The sequence below is a fragment of the Watersipora subatra genome, chromosome 4 (assembly GCF_963576615.1).
Source record: "Watersipora subatra chromosome 4, tzWatSuba1.1, whole genome shotgun sequence".
In the NCBI taxonomy this organism is placed as follows: domain Eukaryota; kingdom Metazoa; phylum Bryozoa; class Gymnolaemata; order Cheilostomatida; family Watersiporidae; genus Watersipora; species Watersipora subatra.
In genome coordinates, this window is record NC_088711.1 from 45,109,762 (window position 1) to 45,133,599 (window position 23,838).

Here is a 23,838-nt window from a genome sequence, read left to right on the forward strand (position 1 = left end):
ATCAAGCTGTCTCAATAAATATAAGTAGGACAATTGGCCAGGCTGTGTCTTTATATCTTTTTACAAATCCCAAAAGCGTTTTAATCCTCACTATTGCTACAGCATAAATTAGAGTTTGACTAACAATGTCTGGTGTTAGCCATTAAAAAGACTCATGTTTGAGCCTCATCCAGGAATCACGTCTGCTTTATGATGTGGTGGATTAGGGGATAAAATGTGAGATAAAGTTTGAAAACACTTACAATGTATATCCAGAATGTTCATTGTATTCTTTCAATAAGTTTTAATATATAAAAACCTTAATTGGAAATACTCAGTAAGATGCTATTCAGACTGTACGAGGATGAAGTCTTACGCCTAACACACCTAAAATAATAAAACAAAATAATGCAAAGGGGTGAGCTTCCATGTCATATATGGGAGATGCTGGAACATTTTCTGATGTAGTAATGGTATCTTCTTGAGCCACTGGCAACTGATCATCATTCAGTGTGTCATAAGATTTACTACAATAATAACAAAAGAAAGTGTTACTAACAGAAAGTATACAAAAGTGTTAACTAACAAATGAGACTTGAGATGTACTCACATGCATCTTATCAACAATAATGAAAAGTAATTCCTAAAACTGATCAATAAAATTGATTAAATGATAAAAGATTTAAGGAGATGGTTTTTTAGATTTATAATATTTTACACCTATGTTCCATTCAAACATGTGGATCGGACAGCTGCGAATAAAAATGCATGGCCTGCTGATATTCTCACAGAGCTTTGGACGTGTAAAGAAGAAACCATTATCATTCATAAGACATCATCATTTATAAATTCTGGTGAGTACAGTTAATTAAAAGCGCAAGTCACAGCCATAGACTATTCTATACCTATAAACATACCGGTATCATTTCTTGGAGTGAGTTTTGCCTAAAGAAATGGTTCTTTCCACACAGAATAATAAACTGTGTGGGGCAGGTTGGTTCTTCTTGGTTTCCTTCCCATAGGCATGTTCAGCAGCCTTCCTACGAGAACCTCCATGTTGGCTCGTTGTTGTGCCGAGTGGCCTTTTTCTTCTGGCCACTGCTGAAGGCTGCACTCCAATTTTAGTCCTGTAATTATTATGATATTTGTTCTTTTTCATGTGAAATATGTTTTTCGTTATGTCTTACATGGTACAAATCTGATGATACTGTGATTAATCACAAAACTTTATCCAGAATATCTGATGAGGAGTGTCTGACACCAGCCAAACTATTAGTCCCAAAACCGCTGGGGGGTGGGCCTAATAGTTAGGCATGTATAAAACGGCTATCAACATTTAATACCATGTGAGGCATGCTTGTACATTAATGTATAACTGACTGACTTGTTATCTAAACTATGGCAATACTACACCCTGCCAATTCACCCTAAAATTCACCTCTTTTGCGTAAAACTGTATCCTTCTCCTAAAGACAATGGTGTGTTCAGGAGAGTGATTTTCTGACTCGCTGTACGGGCCTTCCACCGTTCGATGAAGGTCTCAAAGGCCGGACCATACATAGCCGCCTCATAGTAGTTTTCGAGTTTATCCGACATGTCCTTGTGGAATGCATCAATAGCTGCTTGCCTTTAAAAAACTCAATAATATGTACATGATGTGCATATTATAAACAGTAATATCTCCCAGTGTTATGTAATCTTGTCTTTCAACTATTGAATCATCATTGTTCACACAGAGTATGTACTTCGGCATGAATCATAAAATGTACAATCATTCGATAAGCAAAAATCATTACTGAATAAACTGAGCAGGAGAGTAAACACACCACTGGAGTAATGAAGCAAGAAGCAGAAGGTGGTAAGTTTGTTGAACAGAGAACATAGGACAAGGGGCTTCTGACATGATTTTATCAAATCAATCACCACAGTGGCAAATAATATACATCAGGTATGTTATGCGATGATGATTGCTGACATGTCATAACAGGCATGTGTGACAAAATAGCTTATAAATGAAAAACATGTATAAATATGATGATCATGTGCCTTGTCTCGTGGCCTACCATTTCTGGCGCTGTAGTTCAGAAACCTTTGGTATCACATCCACTTCTGAATAACTGTTCTCGCTAAAATGATAAAAACAAATGAATTGTTCACAAAATGTAACATATCCAGCTACCTAATGAATTTTAGTGTTTGAGTAATCATGCCCACATATGACCAAACTGTATATTGTATAACACAAGTAGGTTCTAGTTGAAAAAGATTATTTATACTTTCGTACTGCAAGTGGTTCGAATGAATTCTTCGTCTCAAAAAATTCCAATCTTTAGTAATAGTAAGCTTTATGGCTGACTTTTGTTAGTCATACATGACCACTCCATTTTACGAAGCGATGATGGTTAATACTAGGCCAGTACCTTTTACCAATCTCTTCGTATTCAAGATGTTCTTCTACTTCTCTTTCTGTACTAATCGTTTTATTATTTATACAAGTATTGTGGTGGAGCGGCTCCAACCAGCCTTTCTGTGCTTTCTGACCTGTACAATAGTTTAGAATGTTTTATGAGAGTTCACTGTGAATAGTCAAACTTTACATCTAACAAGGCTAAGCAAACTAGTTGACTTATTATCATTTTAAACAGTAATTAGTCCTATGGTATTACCTGTTGAAAGCCAAAACAAAACCTCCCTTTGGTGCTGGAGTGGCTTATAGTGGTGTGCATTTGTTCCACATTCAAATGCACTCTCCATCACAGCCCACAGGTGCTTACACAGGTTTCCTGTGTTTCCATAAGTGCAGCTACACAAACCTAGATCAGCTTGGACGAGTCTCTTGGTCTTCCCTATGACCACCTCATACTGGTCACCAACCTTCTGCAAAGACCAAGTAAGTTATATATACATAAAAAACCGTAAGGTCATTATTGCAGCAGAACTTACTATACTTGAGGAACGCTTAATGGGAATATCAAGAAATCCGACACAAGACATCTCCCCTGTAACTCAACTTACCCTACTCTAAAATTACGTCCAATAACATAAATTGAACTAATCCACCTCATGTACCACATGCTACTCACATGCTTTATTGTTGCTGATGAAGTTGCAGGTCGTTTCCTTCTGTGTCTAAGCTCTGTCCTGCCATGGGCAATATCAAGAAGTCTGTTACAAATTGAATTCTCAAATTTTGTGATCAGATACTCCGTCAAATGGACACAGTTGAACGCTCTAGCTCGATGAAGAACTGTGTCCTTGAGGAGTCTGAACGCTGCCTCCACAAAATTGTTGGTGTTGTTACCTTAAAGATCGAACATAGATGTTAAGTATAAAATAAATAATTTGGTAGCACAGGCCCACATAAAATCATACAAGAGGCAATATATAATAAAGCTAAAAGGCCATACAATTGGTGCTTAAATGAGTATAAACTAGACAAATGAAAGGACAATAACATTCCATGCGATTTCTTCTCATACATAATATCAATTGCAGACTCATGCCAAGCATTGAACTTTGTGGTATACACTATATGTATGACATGCAATGCAACACCACATTCAATTGACCATAGCCCATGGATACACCTAAAAAGCTAAGAAGGTGAAGAGCAGAAGCAAGGAACAGTGAACAGTGGATTGCATGCAACAAGCTTCTTTTAATAGCCACCTCTTGTGAGACTGCTCTGGCGGAAGCACAAAGCCCAAAGACTTCGCCTGCCATGTAACACGCCAAGATAATTGGCATAATTTGGATATTTTGCCAGACACGAATGGTCACTCTCATAGCTATAAATCATTAAGGAAGTTGTTAATAGCTGCGTTTCAAATCATCAAATATACATTTAAAGTATGCCAGATAAATTACAAAGAATTACACCTAGCCTAACTATTAGTCATCAACCCTCCTGGGGTTTGGGGAATAATAGTTAGGCTAAAATTACACCAAATAAACACTAACATATACATAACAACACCAAGGATTGGTGCTGATATTCTGCTTTTATTATTTTCATTATCCATAACACAGGGTAATCATTGCTGCTCCATTTCTCGCTCCAAAATATCAGTAGGTATTTGAAAATTGCTTTCTGAATAATACAAATATCAAATACATAGCATTATAAATTATACTTACATTTCCATGTATTCAGATTCACTATCGCTGTAGAGAAGCCTACGAAACAGTTCCATGCATGTGTTACGATCTCTCAAGTGGATCCTGTTGTGGCTGTTCCACAGCCATCTCCACACCGCTTGCTGTATGTGGAATGTGCAAAGCAGCACTCGACTTTCTGGAAACACAGTGTTAATGGCCGCATGTTCTGCCTTTGAGTCATCAACCATAAACAACGTTGGTCCAACTAGGCCTAAAATTGTTGAACGATGGGTGTTGATCATACCAAACACGAAGAAGGGCAGAGATGGGTTCCTTGTCATCAAAACACTGATTGCCAAGAGAAGTTTTTATGTGATTTGTGAAATGCATTGTTCTGGGTACTACCAAGTTCACTCATTAACCACTAAACAGAGTGGGGATTTTTTTCACGTGTCTCTCAGCCTACATTGTTTTTTCGAGTACCAACATTCAATGAATTATAGTTTCAGATGAATTATCTTCAAAAAAATAATAATGAAAAACCTCTGTTATAGAAGCCAGAACTGTCAGCAAGCTGTTTGATCTGGTCTAATCCCATGGTGATGGCATCTTCACTTTCACTTGTGGTCAGAAATGCACCTGCAATAAAATCACAATATGTTTAGTTTGGGTTTTTCGATGTTCTAGCATTTTAAAACCTTCATGGCTTTTTGCAACTATAGCATGCATTGTCTTGAACAACAAAAACATCAAATCAGGTTGTTATTAGTGAATGAAGAATTACATTGTATTTAAATTTTATTCATACCTAAAGGGACACCTCCTCCATGGCAATGGGTTAGAAGTAGAAAGAGGCGGGTCTGGTGACCGTCCATTCCACCACTGGCATCTAAAAACACTATCTCTGCAGACTCTCTGCAACAGATTATGTGCCATGTATGTAATTTTCACTGCCAGTTTGAACATAAAGGCGCATTTAAATGATAAATAACAATAAATGACACTGAATGACAATTAATAGAGGAATATAATCAGTGGTTGGGGTCAGTGGTTGGGGTCACTAAATCCTATATCCTATCTAGTAAGTGCATGCTGTACATAGACTATACCTATGTAGAGTCACAGTAATGTTTAGAAGCTGACCTTAAATTGTGTGAGCGCTCCATCAGTGGAGTTATCAGAGAAACAACCATTTGGCCGCTCTCTGTTAGACCTGTCGAAAACTTGACATCCTCATTCTCCAATTTTATTTGTAGAGCCTCTCTCATCTCTGCGGTTGTCTTTTGAAATTCACCATATTTGATTTTTTTCAGTTTGTTATAAAGTCTAAAAAGCAAAATATGAGAATTGCTAGCAATTTGAATGGTTATCAAATAATTTGTAGGTCAGACAATGTACGCGGAGCGTATAAACAATGTTCAACTGGCCTTTCCTTCACACAAATTATATACCTTGAGCAGAACTTGGATGATGGGATGATTGACCTGTCCGCAAGTTTGACAACATCCTCTTCCACAGTCATTTTCAAATGACTTAAAGCTGAGATCGGAGAATGTCCATCAACAAAAAGCTGTTCTAGTGCTCTAGTGGTTTCTTCAGAGACACGATTCTTTCCATATGAAGCAGCAGAAGCTGTTTGGTGGTTGTGGGCCAAATTGAGCTTAACCACTGCTTCACTAGATCCCCTTGAAACAGAAAATATTTATTTCTATTAACTAATCTGATGAATTCAGTCCAACAGTCGCTTAACAAGTTACAAAATCCTTTTAGAGGCATAGAATCAGGGGTAACAATGTTTTATTTAATTGTTATGTTACCGATTGATTTTGATAACCGATTTTGGTTTGAAATACAGGCATTACCTCAAAATGTATAAATCCTAAAGCAATTGATAAGAGAGACTCGCTATATTCTAACTTACATGTTTCCCTTTGACTTTAAATTTATTGTGAGCGTGGCTGGACATCCAGTGTTTTTTATGTTGGAATATTTTCGCTTCCTCTTCTGCTTATTTTTGCAGCTATGCTTGTTTTGATACTGTGTTTGATGCTGACAAACAGCTCTAAGCTGAAAAAGGTACGTAATATATTAGATCCACAGAGTACAAACATGACAGTGTATACTATACTTGCACCAATCCAATGCCCTTGAGGTTCTTCTTTCACAACTGTATAGTGTGTCGGACTCGGGTCTTGTGCCCGACTTGTGTCTTTCGAGTGTGGTGAGGTTAGAAAACGATTGAATCTGTTTTTGAGTCACAACCAGCGATTCTGGTTATACATTGCAGGCTGGTGATAAACCTGGTTTAACAACACTAGAGTATTTTCATTCCTATTATACTTGTGATAACTTACACGAAACAGGAGTCTTTCTGTAGGCTTCCTGATTTCCTTTGTGCGCCATCTGTTGTTTGCCTGAAACGAGGCCTTCCAAGCCAAGATATCGGATTTTGATTTTAGTTCCTTCACAGAGAAGACAAAGGTCGTCTTGGAGGTTATTCGGACCATCTCGTGCTTTAGAAGGTGGTAGGCAAAACCTTCAGGTAGGATATTCTAAGAACAAAAAGTATCATCAAATACCTTCATTGGTGAACACATCACAATCATACTCAGACCATGATTGATAGCAAAGATAAACTGTATAGTTGCTTCGTCATTAGTAGTTTGACCAATGTAGTGAGTAGCTGGCGGCAAATGCCCACCAACCTCCCCCAAAATAATGTAATGGGGCAAATGAAATGCATGAATTTTGGGAGATTTTGACAACCAGGTGTCATATTAAAGCGAAGTACTTCTAAAAGATGAGCTCATTTATGAAGCGCCTCATATAATTTGGACAGAGTAGGCTTGACTTAAAAGACTGATTCATAATATATGCTTGGCAGGCATGATATTTATTCTGTGAAGCAATTGTATGAGAAAAGGTTTTCTTTGGCTTGTCTTTGGTATGAGCAAGCAAAATCGAGTTCAGTATTCAGTTAGATAACACAAAGTGCAAGTAGAGCAAGTAGTTCGTGATTGATTTTGTTACAATGTAGTTATATACAAAATTAAAAATCAAATTATTTTATCTCTGCTCTACTCTTCCCCTAACTTAACTGAAGATAAAAGAACTGACAGACAGACCACACAGGACAGTCTCTTGAGTCTTGTTTTCAGTTCATGTCATGCCTTACTTTACAAATGCTGTCCCATTCTGATACTTCCACTTCTTGGTGACTGGCTGCTGGTTTTTCACAATGATATGTGTGGTCAGTGCTCATGGTATGATAGGTGTCTGATTCAAGCTTGCTGAAAGAATCTTTTCTCCAAGATAGGGAAGATGCAAGTTTAGTGTACGAGTTTAGAACGTGTAGTTTAGAACGCGATAACGAGCGAGAGGAAATTAGCTACGAAATTAGAATAAGTACGCTCGGCGTACTTGGCGCTCGCGGGTAAACCCAACAACCCATTATTCCTACCTCCCGCGCGCGTTCTCATTTGGGGTGCTAATTTCCTCTCGCCCCCTGGAATGGCAAGAGGTCATTCGCGAGTACGGAAATCCGGTCGACGCCATTATCAGTTAATGTTCAAGTTAATTTCATTGTGCTCAATGTGAGAAAGAAATCTAATTTTAGATTTAACAGCTATGGAAGGTCACGAATACACCGCTCAATCAAAGGAACAGACTACTGAGATTGCTAATAATAATTTATGTACGAGAGATAAGGGTGTAGGTGCACAGTGCTATTGCTATTCCATGAACTGCAAAAACCGCAAAAATGGACTTTTAAAGGAAAAGGCATGACATTTCACAAGTGAGTCACTTCTACTACTAGTTCTATTACTATTGCTCAAATCTACGACTACTAATAGTTGTGCTATTACTAGTTAGTACTGCCACTAGTTAGTTCTACTACACTAGTCACTGGGTGAGTGAGAGTCGATCAGTGTCACTACTGAGTGTACGAGTTTGACTGTATTTTGTCGGTGACTAGATAAATTTATAAGCTAGTGAGTGAAATGATCTTCCTTCAGAACGAAGTTTTTTATTATTTAAATTTTGAATTTTTTTATATTAATATTTTGGAACTACAACCCATTAGGTTATTTCTAAATATTTATATTTGAAGGAAGTGTTTGTCGTGCTTATAATATTATTTATTGTTGTACCTGGATCTAGCTAGCAGTAAGGAGATAAGAGTAATAATACTATTGTTATTACTACTGTTGCTAACTAACTACTACAGTTTCATTTTAATTTTTAGATTTCCAAACAAAGCAACTGAGAACACTCGTTATTTACAATGGTATCGCAACCGCAGAAGAGTGAATAAGCCTGATCCTTGAGCACTTATCTGCAACGAACATTTCAATGATCTATGTTTTGACAGCAGGTTAAAACGTTCGACTGAAGCCATTTAAAGGTAATATTTTTCAATGTTGAATGATACTTTTCAATGATTGAATTTAAAACCATATTGTCAAGCACAGTGCTGCAAGGTTGCTCAACTTAAAGTAGCTATATATATCTAAAAAAAATTTAGAAACCTCAAACAGCACCCAAAACAGTGACAGCTGCCACAGCAAGTGCCTATGAATATGTCTGCGGCTTAGCAGTTGTGTGATCTGTTCTCTGTGATTCTTCATCTTCGTTTCTAGGATTTAATGTCAAACGCATAAATTATGCTGTCCTTTTTATCAAATGTTAACTGTGTAAATGTTTTTTTCATTTCTTAGTTGTTGTAATAAAACTACATAACATTCCTGCAAATCATAAATTCCAAATTGATAGCAATAACTTTCAATTTAGAACACAAAACATCTTTTTGGAACAAAAAAATCGATTTAAATAAAAAAATCAAATAAAACAATAGAAATCGATTTTTTTGATTTAAAAAAAATCATCGATTTTTAACAACCCTGCCTACAACACAACAGGGTAAGACATGGTGAATCTTTTCATATCAAATAACGGTAATGTGAATTTTAGTTGCAAGTCAACCATTAAGCTTTATGCCTAAGATGGGTGTGAATGACTTCCAGTGAAAATTGCTACATTTTCATTTTACATAGCGATATGGTAGCATTTTGAGCTGTTTTATTTTCATTTATTTTATTAGTTGTATTGTTGTTTATTAAGGGTACTATGTTTATGTGAATAAGACATTCATTTTTGTTGATTTTATGTAATTGTTATAATTGATGCTTTCGTTTAGGGGGTTGGAATAATAATCCTACTGTTACTCAGTTTAAGGCTACCTTCGCAAACTTATCATCAAATGTGGTGCAGAATCAGATGCTAGTAAGACAGGTAATGTTACTGCTCAAAACGAGATTCTCATCATACAGGCTACTCCAGAAGTTGATCAGTTTGTGGAACTCAATGATTTCAGATGTCAAATTTCTGTTATAGGTAACAGTATAGTCTATATAGCTGGCTACATTGTGCAAAAGCTAACTAAAGTCCTGTCGTGACATTGGCCGTCAGTTGCTGGTTACGACTAAGTCAAATATTCAGTACCGACATCTCTATACTCTACTCAAGCTACAAAACAATGGAGGATTGGTGCGTCCATCAGACGATGTCATCAGGATCCTGCTAGTTGCAGATCAATACTTTCGTATTCATACAAAGCCAGATCCACTCCATTGTGTGGTGTATTTTATCAGTAGTGTAAGGTCCATTGATGTGTTATGCTTTGGGAAACACCTTACGGATATGGCAGATGGCATATCCAACCATTGCGTCATTGATAAAAAACCTTATTGAGTCGTTTTATGATCTCCGACAGCATCATTATGCTAAAATCCTACACTCAAACTGCAAGGCGCATCTTTGTGGCATACAATTCTAAATTAGTACTTTTTAAAGGCCAGTAACAATATAATCACTGTAATATTCATCTGCAGCTGTTGTTGTGCTGTTATTCCTAATCTAATTTAGTTCTAAGAAACTGATGCGCCTTGGCTCAATATCCACTTCTATACAAATCTCCTTTTACACAGTTTCTGTAACGTGTATGTATAAGTTTAATCATCTGATTACACTAATTCCTGCATTTCCTTGTTTGCATTATTTTGATTATTCTATATTACAACGGTTTTTAATTTCCGTTTAGTTGTTGCAGTAGTTCATTCCATCTTTTACAGATACTGTATTATACATATCATACATTCATAAGCTATTATCACTTAAATCTTGAAAACAGTTTCTGTTTTGGCAGCATACCTATGTGTTGTTTTTATCGAAATACTTCATGTGCTAAGTTTTTCCATATGCATTTATGCATATGTAATATAAATTTTAATATAATGGAACAGTTGTTATTTGCCTGAATATATCATTTGCTGGGTTTATGCATTTGTAATACAACAGTTTGTATGAGTAACATGGTCCACGAAATTCTATTATACATCTACTTATCATTTGATATTGATATATCCTACTCCATATGTTATAAATAGGTTTTCTTCTGTCAGGGCACTCTAAACATTGTGTGGGAGTAGCTTTCATTAACACCCAGCTGGAAAATAACTAGTCAACATATATATTTCTGTCATTTTTCACCGTTTGTTTACAAACGGAAATAGCATTCGATTAGCTCTCCAATATGGCGCACACGTTACGTATTATTATCAACGTAAAAGTCACGTGATTGCCATTCCAGGGGTTTTAAGTTCAATGGTGGGAATTATATTTTACGTCAACGAAACTCTTTTGTGATAATTCAGACAGAAGTCATGAATTATTGCTCGATTAGTTACCCTGAGCTTCGATGAATTAGGGTAGTATTATGCCTATATGGCTCTATACCCTATAGGCTCTATACCCTACATGATATAGGGTAAAGTCCTGCAGCCAATAGGAGCGTACTAGTTTCCAAACAAACAGGCCACGTCCACCATTTTACATGCATATGCCGGAAAGTTATAATGAAGGTGTAATGAACATACCTGCCAATTCTCACGCCTTGGGCGTGAGACTCACGCAATTGCCCCATGCCTCACGCCTGTGTCACGCAATTGCCTCTTTTACCCACGCAAACTTGTTTTTTTACCTCAATCTTCAAGTAGTAATCATATACTTACTGTTAATATACAATGGGAATTACCCTCTCCTGTATACATATATTTACTCCACAATATTATCATCATAGCAACTACACACTCTATAAAGACAATCATCCTGGTTGGATAACAACATTTATACTAACCAATTATACTCAACGGATATTAACCAATCAAAAATATTACACCTAACTACATCCCTTTTTTCACTCAAGCGCACAGAGGAATGGCGCCACAATAATCTACTACATTTATTATGTCCTGGATTATATGGTTTAATCACACTACTTCACATCATCATGGCTGAAGGTGAGCAAACATCAATAGGTTATGGGCCCAGGGGAAAGCTATTCTTCAATGGAAAGCAGGAAACATATAAACTTTGGGAGACAAGATTCCTGAACTATTTATATACTCTAGACAAAAACGCTAAGATTTATGGAGCTATTATAGCTGCAACTGATCCAGACAAATCATTAGATCCCAGGGCTTATGTCGAGCTGACTCAGATCTTAGATGAAAAATCACTGGAACTCATCATGAATGATGCAAAAGACAGCAGCAACAAGGCTCTTGAGATACTACGAACTCATTACCAAAGCACAGAGAAGCCAAGAATTCTCCAGCTATACAGGGAGCTAACCACGCTCACTATGATAGATAGTGAGGCTGTAACAGACTATATGCTTAGAGCGGAAAGTGTGAGCACCGGGCTACGCGCAGCCAATGAACAATTATCGGACAATCTAATCATTGCAATGTTACTAAAAGGACTACCCCCGTCATACAACTCGTTCATCACAGTACACATGCAGCTGAATAAGGAGAAAACACTCATGTAATTTAAAGCTGACCTAAGGGCACAGGCGGACACTGACGCAGCACGTAACGAAACAGCGGACACTGCTCTCAACACCCGGGGAGGTAGGTCTACCAAACACACAGGTAAGACTAACCACACACAATCTCGAGACAAGAGCAGTGCTACTGTCACTCAATGTAATGCATGTGGAAAACCACGCTAACAAGGATTCGCAGTAAACCCAAACTAAATTGTACATTTTATAAACGGGACAGTCACGTATAGAAAGTGTCTGTTTCTCAACGAAGCGCGGTGATACTAAATCAACTGCCAGTGTATGCACAGGTCACAATACTACAAGTTGTGATTATACTTTCAACGTTAACGATTACAGTAACTCTATTGCTCATAAAGTAGCCAACTCATGCTCAGACATAGTAGTTGACTGTGGTGCTACTAGCCACATGGTAAACAATAAAAAGCTGTTTATATCATACGATAAAACATTCAACGCTGACACACATACCTTAGAACTAGCCGACAGTACTACCCTGAACAAACTGGCAATCGTGCGAGGTGATGCCACTATCACTATACAGGACTCAGGTGGAAGTTACCACGCGATCAAACTAGAAAACACTCTTTTAGTACCATCGTTTCCTCATACACTATTCTCTGTCGCTGCTGCTACTAAGCATGGTAATGTGTCTGTGTATTTCGGTCATAAACAAGCATACTTGCAAGCCGACAATACTCATTTCAACCTAACTTATCGTAACAATCTGTACTACCTACTGACTTACACCCAGGATCAAGCGTATACCACTAAAACTTTTGAAGAATGGCACAAACTGCTTGGTCATCATAACTACAGAGACTTGTTATTACTACCTAACGCAACTGAAGGCATGAAAATAGTGCCCGCAAGCTCTCCATCACTAACTTGTACAACTTGTGATGTGAACAAACAAACTCGTATACCAAAATCACAGGACGAATACATACACAAAGCTACCGCGCCGCTAGAACGCGTTCATTCTGACTTGTGCGGCCCTATCAAACCTGCCTCCATTTCAGGTCATGTATACCTGATGAATTTTGTTGACGAGTATTCTAGAATGCTATTCACCTATCCTCTACGTTCAAAGGAAACTGCATATACTGCTCTAAAACAGTTTGTTGCAGATGTTGCTCCGATTGGAACTGTAAAAGAAATACATTCGGATAATGGTGGTGAATATATGGGAAACCCTTTCCAAACCGTTTTACGCGAAATCGGTATCAAACACACAACTAACGCTCCGTACTCGGCATACCAGAACGGGAAATCGGAACGAAACTGGCGATCAATCTTCGACATGGCTAGATGTATGATATCAGATGCTAACGTCTCAAAAGCTTACTGGACATATAGTGTCAATCATGCGTTACACCTACGTAACCGAGCATATCAACAACGAACCGGTAAGACTGCTTATGAACTATTCACTGGACACAAGCCCGACTTAAGTAACACTTACCAATTCGGCTCGCCGTGTGCTATATACAAGGAACTCAAACCAGGTAGTAAATTAGATTCACGCAGTGAACCCAGCATCTACCTCGGGGTAAACCAGCATAGTCAAGGACATTATGTACTTAACAAAACCACGAGTAACATCGTTACGGCGCGTAATTTTCGAATCACGTCGACTCCATCAAATGTAGCCCCACCGAACGACAACACTAACCCGTCAGACAACCAAACTGACCAAACTGATAATCACATACATATCACACCGGACACCATCAAACCAACAATACCCGATGTCGATCCAGCAAACCCTATACCGCCACCACAAGGCGAGAAACGCGCTACATGTAAACTTTCATACCTGAACGACTACGTATGCTACAAAATCACCACTTCAGACCCCATACTTATACCATCGACGTACGAACAGGCCATCGACTTTCCAGAAGCTACACACTGGAAGAAGACTATGCAAGTTGAAGTGGACTCTCTCGTAGAGAACGACACGTATGAACTCATATCACTACCTGCAGACCGATCAGAAACGAAAGGCAAGTGGGTATACACACTGAAACAAGGGAAGACAGAGGGCGAAGTTCAATTCAAAGCCAGATATGTAGCTCAAGGCTTTTCACAAATCTATGGCGCGGACTACGATGAAACGTACTCGCCTACAACTCGTTTTACATCTATCCGCACTGTACTACAGTATGCCGCAAACAATAAATTACTCCTACACCAAATAGACATAAAAAGTGCTTATTTAAACGCTCCAATTGATAAGGACGTATACGTCGAACAACCACTGGATTTTATTCAGACAAACAACAAGGGAGAACGACTCACGTGTCATCTCAAATGATCGCTGTACGGTCTTAAACAGTCAGGGTGCAACTGGCATATTACTCTCACAAACTCCTTAAAATCTGTGGACTTCGTATGTAATGAAGTAGATCCATGCATATACACCAAACGCGAATGTAGGGAAAGCATCTGACTCTCAGCAGGAGGTTGTTATGTTTTCATATATTTGATAGACCATTGTTTGCCGGGTCAGCGGCCTGAGCGTTCGTTACACTTCAAGCTGACTCAGTTGTTTTCTGGTTGGTTGTGGGGGCATATGGGCGCATAAATCTGGCCAATGAACAGAAAACAGGTGACCTCTACTGGTAGTTTTTTGCCCTTCTACTGACCTGCTTTTATTAACAAGTATAGCTTGACTCAGTGAATGCGATACAACAGAGCATCCACTAAGGCATTGCCGCGAACTATAGATAACATATTGAACTTATTAAACCACTGGGATTGCAACCATAGAGATAGAACAGGTCAGTTACGCAACTTTATTCACTCATGTTTCAGTTTATATTCATTAATTTCAATTTGAATTAATTAATACTGTTGGCAGCAATTGTGTTCAAGCATTACCATGATTATTGTCATGTTTTCTGTACCTGATACGGACTGAATTTATTACGATTTCCATACTTTAACAGGCTTCACGGTGTTATTATGCAATAAAGCAATAACTGGCATAGTACACATCAGTAAAGTTCCTCTACTCTCAATCCCAACAATCACCAGAGTTTTAGAGTTTGTTTAAAACTCTACAGCGAAGGTAGTCACATTACCATTATACTGTTTTGGGTTGATGATATTATCATTGCAGGATCAGACGACTCCAAAATCAGCGCGGTCAAACAGACTCTAGAAGATCGGTTTAGAATGGACGACCAAGGACCATTAGCATGGTTTCTTGGGATTGATTTTGAGCACAAATCTGATGGATCTTACACAATGAATCAGAAGTGATACGTCGAATCCATACTAGCACGATATATGATGGAAGACTGCAACACAGTCAACACGCCAGCAGATTCTGGATTACAACTCACCAAGAGTTCCGAGAACAATAAAACCACCCACTGTCCGTACCGACAACTAGTTGGAAGTCTCCTATACCTAGCTATGGGAACGCCGCCAGATGTATGTTGGATAGTGTCCAAACTCTCACAGTTCCTCAACTGCCCATCTGACGAACACATCACCGCAGCTAAACGAGTACTACATTATATCAAGAAAACTATCGATTACACCCTACACTTCAAACCGTCGACTGATCCTCTACACGGCTTCAGTGATTCGGACTGGGGAGGTGATCAGGAAAATCGAAAATCAACCACAGGCTATATCTTCTTGTACGGCAGCTCCCCCATCAACCTGGAATCAACCTTCAACCTGGAATAGTCGTAAACAACAGACAGTAGGGTTATCATCAATAGAAGCTGAGCTTATGGCGATTACCGAGTCTACAAAAGAAGCTCTCTACCTGCGAAAACTCTTCAAATCGCTCGATATTGACATTAACGGACAAATTACCGTATTTGGCGACAATCTTAGCGTGATCGCTATTACCAAACTGTCAAGCAAGCAACACCAGCAATCTAAACATACGGACATACGATATCAATTCTTCAGACAGCTCACCGAGGTCGGATTTCAGCATGTATCTACAACCGATAATGTAGCAGATATCCTTACAAAACCACTACCGACAACTCGCTTCAGGTCAATCCTAGACCTAATTCCCATTGAGGAGACCTGTTAATATACAATGGGAATTACCCTCTCCTGTACATATATATATTTACTCCACAATATTATCATCATAGCAACTGCATACTCTATGAAGACAATCATCCTGGTTGGATAAAAACATTTATACTAACCAACTATACTCAACGGATATTAACCAATCAGAAATATTATACCTAACTACATCCCTTTTTTCACACACGCGCACAGAGGAATGGCGCCACAATAATCTACTACATTTATTATATCCTGGATTATATGGTTTAATCACACTACTTCACATCATCATGGCTGAAGGTGAGCAAACATCAATACTTACCACTAATAAACAACTATTTATAAACCTATTTGGGGCATTCTCATCTATCAATAATCTCCACGACATGTGGTTTCCATATGGAGTTATATAGGTAATATCTTTCTCTGTGATGTTTTTATATGCTATGAAGATTTACCCAAAGTTATCAAATCTTCGCGTTTTCATTGCCCCCGAAATAGACTCTCACTCCTTTCCCCACTTCAGGGTTGGCAGCTCTGGTAATGAAGAGAGTCAAAACATTAACAAACAAAAATAACTTCCATTTGCAGTTGCTCTAAAAATTTTTGTTGTATTGATGGTACCAATGATGGTACCAATAATTTCATAATTTAGGACAAAATAACACTTTTTAAGCTCAAAGCACAAGTCTTACCTAATATAGCATACATATATGTACAACACCTACCAGTTTCTAATTTGGGTTTTCGGAGGAATTATATGTTTTGACGTATGTGTAAAAACGTTAAGTGCTGCAGCCAAACAGCTCACAGTGTACTTATATAATCTATATACATGTATATATATTATATAGGTACACCGCCTGCTGTTTAGCTGCAGCACTTAACGTTTTTACACAGACATGCAATATGTACATATTGTATATGTACATTGTATATATGTATCATATAATATATATAAATAAATATTACGTATATAGGCCTATATAATATTTGTATGATGATAAAATTTAAAATACCTCAACTATATACTACATCAGGTTTTGCAAGAAACGTTTCAATCATTTTGCAAGATGTAATTGAAAACTTATTGCTTAATTTAGCTACAGCTATGGTTTGCAAATTGAATTAGTAAAGTAAACTTATTTGGCAATTCAATGCATCCTTTATTTCGATGAAAAATTAATTTCCTAATTAAATATAATAAGACTATTTCTCAAACTAATATATACCCGTATATATACGTATACCAGTATATATACATATACCAGTATATATATACCGGTATAATGTATAAAGCCAGTATATGTATAAACCGGTATATGTATAATATACCAGTCCCGTATTCCCTGGGGCGGCTGGCCGGCTGAGCCACCTCAACTGTTTAGGGATTCTCGGCGGCTAAGTACTAAGAATTGCTGACTAAGCTCATTCACTTGGAGTTTCCAACTACTAATTTACTATCAACTAGCATTCTATATTTTCTCCGTGGTGGGCTCGCCAAATGAGTGATCTTGTGAGACTTTGTTAAGACTTAGAAACTGTACTTTAATGCTTATAGTGGGGGTGTGAAGAAGACCCCCAAACTTGGCTTTTCCTTATTATAACATAATCAAATCAAAATATCGATGAGTAGCACTATGGGGCAGGCTCGTCTATAATCTTCTAATATTTCACATATATAAAGATGTTGAAATAGATACAGAATCAGTTGTAAAAGATTTCTGCCATAGACACATTGACAGCACAAGAGCTATTGCAATAAAGAAGTAATAGCTCTTGTTCTGTCAATGTCCCTTACAAAAATCTGTAATGTCATGAGTTTTATATCATAATTTTTTTACCGTTCGTTGAATAAAGAACAATTTTGCCTTCCATGAACCATAAACAATATATTTATGCAGATTTTGATGCTTACAATTAATTGCATTTATGCATACTTTGAGGGTTGTTGATGCTTAAAAGGTTTATAGCTTCGGGGCGGTGCCCCGAACCCTGTTTATCTGTTATCTCTGTTAAAGTATGCATAACACTCTGCGTTTTGCAATGTCACTAAAGCTTAATAATATGGATAGTAGCTTATTCCAATTTTCCATTAGCAATGTGCCAGGCTAATGGCAAGTGGTAGGCAACTTGCCACTGTTTATAAGCTGTTTTTAATACCCACGCAATGCCGGACATTCTGCTAGTATATATAAATACATGTATGAATACGCTTTTTCACAAATGAATTTGTAATTTGGTGTATAATTTAATGTGCATATAAATTAGTTTGTTAATTTTATTATGAAGTATATATAATAGAATTAGTAAATTAATTTTATTATATGTTTATGTTTTTTTAGCAAACTAATTTGGTATTTTTATGTATAGTTTGATTTGAATATGAGTTATTCTGTTAATTTTATTGTAAAACATATAGTTCCTCTACAAATCCAAGCCAGAAGCTTGTTTCAGATTCCAAACTTATTAGAATTTGGCTATATACCAATTTAGGTAAAACTTGTGATTTGAATTGTACTTGAAAAGGGTTACATTAAATTATAAAATTATTGTCATCACCTTGTAGGTAACTCTGTCTTTTTTCAAATGGTTTATAATGCAGCAATCAATTTTAGAGCTACTGGAAATGAATGTTGTTTTTGTTTGTTAATGTTGTGGTATTTCCATTATAGTTTGTATAAAATGCTATGCTTGTTTGGAACTAGCGTTTTTGTCGCCGGTTTTGGTCATGGAACTTTGTGTGCTATACAGCTCTGGTTTAGACTAAAGTCATATAGCAGAGTGTAGCCCAGTACGTGTGCCAGTGCGTTACATGGCTCTGGTTTAGCCTTGCGGTAGTCACGAGTGGACCTCTTCAACATTATACTGCTAGAGAGCCATATTAAACTATGGGTACCACTCGCCGCCGCCTTCTGCCTTTAGTACCTCTGTTCGTGTTCAGAACACATTATAGTTGACACTATCATCTGTATAATGACTTGGCAAAACTACAGCATTTAATTCAATTCCTTCCATACCCCAGAAACAACACATACTTCAAGTAATCACACGTTTTATTAAAACAAAGCATTTCATTGGCATAAAATTATTGTTACTCGGCCATAGAGATTCCTGAGCAGCAGCGTAGGGTCAACAATGTGTAGGTTCGGTAGCAGAGTGATCAATAAAAGTGTGCAGATAATAGCTTACTTTAACTTATCCCAGGTATCATTTAAATCTATAAACCTAAATGTATAAGTCTCGGCGTTTGTCTGTTGTTCATCTGTAAGATTATAGCGTTAAAGTTTTACGAATGAAATATTAGCTTCAGACTAGATTTTAACTCGGACCCTCGGCCGGCAGATCTGCAAACTATGTCAATACACTATGCTGTCCTTGCAATACTATAGTATAATAGAGCAAATACTTATTGTGGGCTTGCGAAAGTACTATTGGCTAGCTTGACGTTAAGCGTAGCATCATGCCTGTTTCCTTTATTGTCGATGAGACAATGAGACGACTTAATTAGAAGTAATTGTTGAAGTTGAAAGCTTCAATGGCTGACAAATGGAAAGAAATAGCAGAAATTAGAATCATACAAACCACACTACCGTACAAAGAAGCCTGCTGCATACTAGTGCAGTAGACCTTCCAACAGATCTATACAGCAGACATAAAGCATCAGCAGCAAAATGTAAATGTTTGGGACATTTGCTAAGCAATTAAAAAGGACGATGATGGAGTTGTCCAATCTTTACTACTGCCAAAAACTGAATACATTACATCAAGAGGTGACATCAGCCAAACATGGTAGTTGTTTGATCAATGTAAGGAAAACTTTAGATTGAGGTAAATACAAGGTATATAGTGCCTTGTATTTCTTTGAGGCCAATAAAATACCAAGCATTTCCTTCTTTTGTTATCAAATCAATTATTTTCTTACACAAACAGATCGATAATAAAAAGACTATTATTGCACTGATACTTATGAATGTGTTACTCAATTGAGGCGGTACTGATTTATTGATTCAGTATTGATTAGTTGTGAGCAACTCAAGAGTAAATAGAAACTGAGTTCATTCCCAGAGTCAAATTATCTGGTGTAAAACATATCACCTCGCTGCAATTCCAAGCTTGTTTGTATAAACTGCAGCGGGGTTGCATTCTCATTATTTGGTAGCGTGTATTACATTAGATAGTATGTGTTTATTAAGCATTCAACTAACAAACTTTTAAGTTTGGGACTCGCTAAAGAGGAGGATGAGGGTGTGCTAAATCAGTCCTAGAATATTTCAGTACAAAATAGAGCTGAAGTACCAGATAGATGTGAAAAATCTCTTCTATGGTCCACAGCTAGTTTGAAGTTTTTAAAGTTGGAATCTAGATTAGGTTTTTAAGCTTTTACACATCCAATATAACCATTTATGTTTTCATGCAGTATTTCATTTACGATACTGCTATGTTTGTTCTAAGTGATTGACTATTACTCAATATAATTATTACTATTATATGTTCAATGTTGCAATCCTCCATGTGCTCGAGAATAAAATAATTGAATACAAACCTCCGATAAATCTGCTAGTTATAGAATCCATTGTGTGCCCTTTTTAGAACCATAAAATAAAGCCAACCATGTCTAATGACATGGATTTTGAGCATAAACGGAACAAAAAAAATTAATGCATATTCTGAAGTCCAACTTTTTAAAAAATGATCACATTTTTTCAACTTTTGAAACACCATTGTCGGCTTTTTTTTCAGAAGGTTGACAAATTGAATAAAAAGGTGCGCTAATTTCAAAGTTAGAACTCATAAAGCAAGTACTGTATGCTCTGCCTCTATCCTTGTTTATCAGCTAAAACCAGTGCCAGCCAATGTGAAAATATGGCCAAACCATTATAAGATTAACCACAATTATTAGGCAGAAACTTAACCAGTACTTTTATTTGATAAAGAGAGATGAACAAAGACCTAAACCAAATCATTTAAGTATACTACTTGCTAATCTAAACTACGAAGATCAGTTGGATCACTCAACAAACACACTACATTAAACTGCTACGAATCATAATCATTCTTCATTTGGATTATAAAATATGCAACAATTAATCTTTAAAAAGTTTGGATGGCATTAAAATCGAATTTGATAACTTTCAAAGTCCTCTTGTTGCTTTGCAGAGTTTGATTGTGGGTCAGTTTTTGTCAAAAGTGAATCCGGAAAGATGCTGACACTATTAAACAGAAAGCAAAACATAGGCTAGCTAGTATCTGTTAGTATCTCAATAACTGTTGCTGTTTACAGAATGCCTATATGCTTCATAAACACCAATAATACAGAATATGAATTTGTACAAAATACCAGGATATACTTAGAAGAACTTAGCAGAAATTCTGAAACGTCTGTAACAGTTGTGAAAGAGATATCTCTTCATATTTAGTGATTGACATAAAAACTGTGAAGGCAATCAGATTAATTGTGAAGCAAACGCTGATTCAGGTGTTGAACGCTTGTAACAAAAAAAGTTGGATGACCAGTTTCAGATCTAATAGAGCTCACGTGCTATGACATTCTGCTAACACAGCATCACGACCTAAATTTAAACACTGATTAGGAATTGAAAAAATAAACTTTGTTGGTAAAACGATAAATGCAATGCTACAAGTCAAAACATTTACTTGATCCACTCAAATTTGAAGGTTTTGTTTCTGTGTCATGTCAATTTAGGATTTACCAGATGCATTAAAAATATGATCACTGCAATTCCTTTGGATGTTATTTCTAATAATACAGATGTTTTGCTGGTGTTTCTGCATGTTATGACAGAAATGTGATCAGAACTTATGTGAGTCTTTTGAATCTCACATCAAACTGAACAAATGTAAGCTATTCTACATCAGCCACCTACAAACCTGGCCTTAGGTACTTACAAACAGTCAAGGAGAAAAAACCTTTACAGACCCAAAAATTAGTGTAGCAATTACTTCAACATGTAACTTACACATTAATTTTATAAACATAAAATGGCCTTCACCTAGCTGCAACAACTGACATGTATGTCACTTTGAATTACACTAACTTTATCTCAATTGTTGCTGCCTACATAACTGAGCTATGCAGTTGACTGGAAATTTAGGCATGTTCATTAAAAGAAACCATTCTGCACTTCCACTTTCCAATAATAGGTTTTCTGAGCCAAACTCCACTAAATTTGCAAGTTGGGGTTTCTCAAGAGTTGTCTCACCGCGGTGGCATGTTAAGATAACCCACATCTATTAGACTTGTCTTATTGCATCTTTGTGATTTATCTACTTGTGGGAGATGCAATACCTTCACATACAAACCACAAAATATGTGGCTGATAAACTGTATTATGCAAGACATCTGTGTCAGTCAACTACTAGCAGATAGTCAGTTTTAAAGATCTTTGGCTGATGACATAGTTCACATAAGTTGTTAATCCTTCTCTAGCTATCAATGCAGCCGCAGGGGACTGATAAGCAGGCACTAACCAAGCTCTACTATTATAGGAGTGAGAAGTAGGAAATGGTATTCCTGACATCTACACAAAACTAACAAGGTCTGATTTTCTTTTGTTTTACTGCCAGCTGCTCTTTGTATGCATATTGGTCGACAAGATTAAAAGGAGTGTACTAATCAACACATCTGAAGATGAGAAGTTCCCAATACAATTATTTTGATATACAGCGGAATCAGCAAACACTTGGTCACCAAAGGCAAGGCATGAAAACTGCACACTAAATTTGTTTAAAACTTTCTAAGGCTTGTGACCAAACTAAAGTTTGATTTTTGCCCACCTCCTTGTAGTTTTTTGTGTGAAAGGATGACCTGCGGGTGCTACCACTGTCTTAATTTCATATTCAACATAAAAAAATCATCTTGCAGCATGATCACTAAAATCTTTTTATTTTTGTCATTACCCTTGAGCTTTCACATGTTGAACAAATGTTCTTACAGGAAAAATCAGCTGCACAACCTTCATTGAACAATTCCAGTTTTAGATTTATCTGCTCTTGAAAGGACATCTTTATTTTTGTATATAAAATGTTCTTAAATAGTTTGCAGAGAATGACGCATCCTCTGCTACCATAGAAAAGTCTCGTAAGATTGTAACCTAAATAGTGTTTGGTGTACTAATTGGCTATTATAAATGATCATATCATAGTGCATGTGATTACAAGTGCTCAGGATATTATGGCCTCATAATTAAAACTTGATCTGACAAATTTAATTTATGGCTTTTAATTGGCCATTAAAAATATGCATAATATGCAAATGATAAAATTACGCATCGTAAACTTCTCAGATTTTGTTCAAAATAGTAAACGGTGGAAATATTTTAAGTATTATAATAATGTAGTATTATAGCAAACAGTAAAAAGTATGTTCTGTGCGGAATTAAAAAAAACAGACCTTTCATTTGAAGAGCTATATATGCATACTGTTGGTACTGAACGTGTTATCAATACACTTTTGTGTTAAATGTGACATCAGTTCCTCTGCATCTGGTTAAAACAAAATTCATTGTGACCAAGTTTTGCGGTACTATGACGGCAAATTGAACTTCACAGGATTTTGCACCAATTGTTTGGTGCACAGCATTTAATATAATTTTTCCGTTATGTTTGCTTACAAGTTTGTAACATCCTACCTTTTAAAACCTAAAAAATAATGTAGGTCACGAAATTTGTAAACATAGAATTAGCTAATCAGAAAACTATAGAATAATTAATACAGTCCTATAACTAAATACTGAACCAGGGCAGGGCATTACAAAGATTACAAAAATGTGACTTTGTTAGTT

General features: G+C 36.8%; 2 protein-coding genes across 2 annotated transcripts; one reads left to right on the forward strand and one right to left on the reverse strand.

The window, feature by feature from the left end:
* Nucleotides 1-334: 334 nt before the first annotated feature.
* LOC137394287 (uncharacterized) lies at nt 335-7,447 on the reverse strand. Its single transcript, XM_068081004.1, has 16 exons — nt 7,253-7,447; nt 6,432-6,629; nt 5,999-6,144; nt 5,529-5,762; nt 5,221-5,403; nt 4,886-4,992; nt 4,621-4,716; nt 4,117-4,348; nt 3,649-3,767; nt 3,063-3,280; nt 2,646-2,856; nt 2,400-2,520; nt 2,043-2,105; nt 1,418-1,606; nt 897-1,106; nt 335-506 (listed from the first exon to the last, which is right to left on the reverse strand). The coding sequence occupies exons 1-15, from the start codon at nt 7,337-7,339 to the stop codon at nt 902-904; spliced, it is 2,409 nt and encodes an 802-aa protein (XP_067937105.1). The 5' UTR covers nt 7,340-7,447; the 3' UTR covers nt 335-506; nt 897-901.
* Nucleotides 7,448-15,283: 7,836 nt separating this feature from the next.
* LOC137394288 (uncharacterized) lies at nt 15,284-15,688 on the forward strand. The gene has a single exon (XM_068081005.1). The coding sequence runs from the start codon at nt 15,284-15,286 to the stop codon at nt 15,686-15,688; it is 405 nt and encodes a 134-aa protein (XP_067937106.1).
* The last annotated feature ends 8,150 nt before the right edge of the window (nt 15,689-23,838 follow it).

Bases quoted from the DNA above. Each gene is read 5' to 3' on its own strand.
- LOC137394287 (XM_068081004.1), bottom strand. From the start codon at position 7,339: ATGAGCACTGACCACACATATCATTGTGAAAAACCAGCAGCCAGTCAC. The intron at 5,763-5,998 runs GTAAGTTAGAAT...TTCTGTTTCAAG, and splicing joins TTAAAGTCAAAGGGAAACAT to GGGATCTAGTGAAGCAGTGG. The intron at 4,717-4,885 runs GTATGAATAAAA...ATTTTATTGCAG, and splicing joins TGGAGGAGGTGTCCCTTTAG to GTGCATTTCTGACCACAAGT.
- LOC137394288 (XM_068081005.1), top strand. From the start codon at position 15,284: ATGGAAGACTGCAACACAGTCAACACGCCAGCAGATTCTGGATTACAA.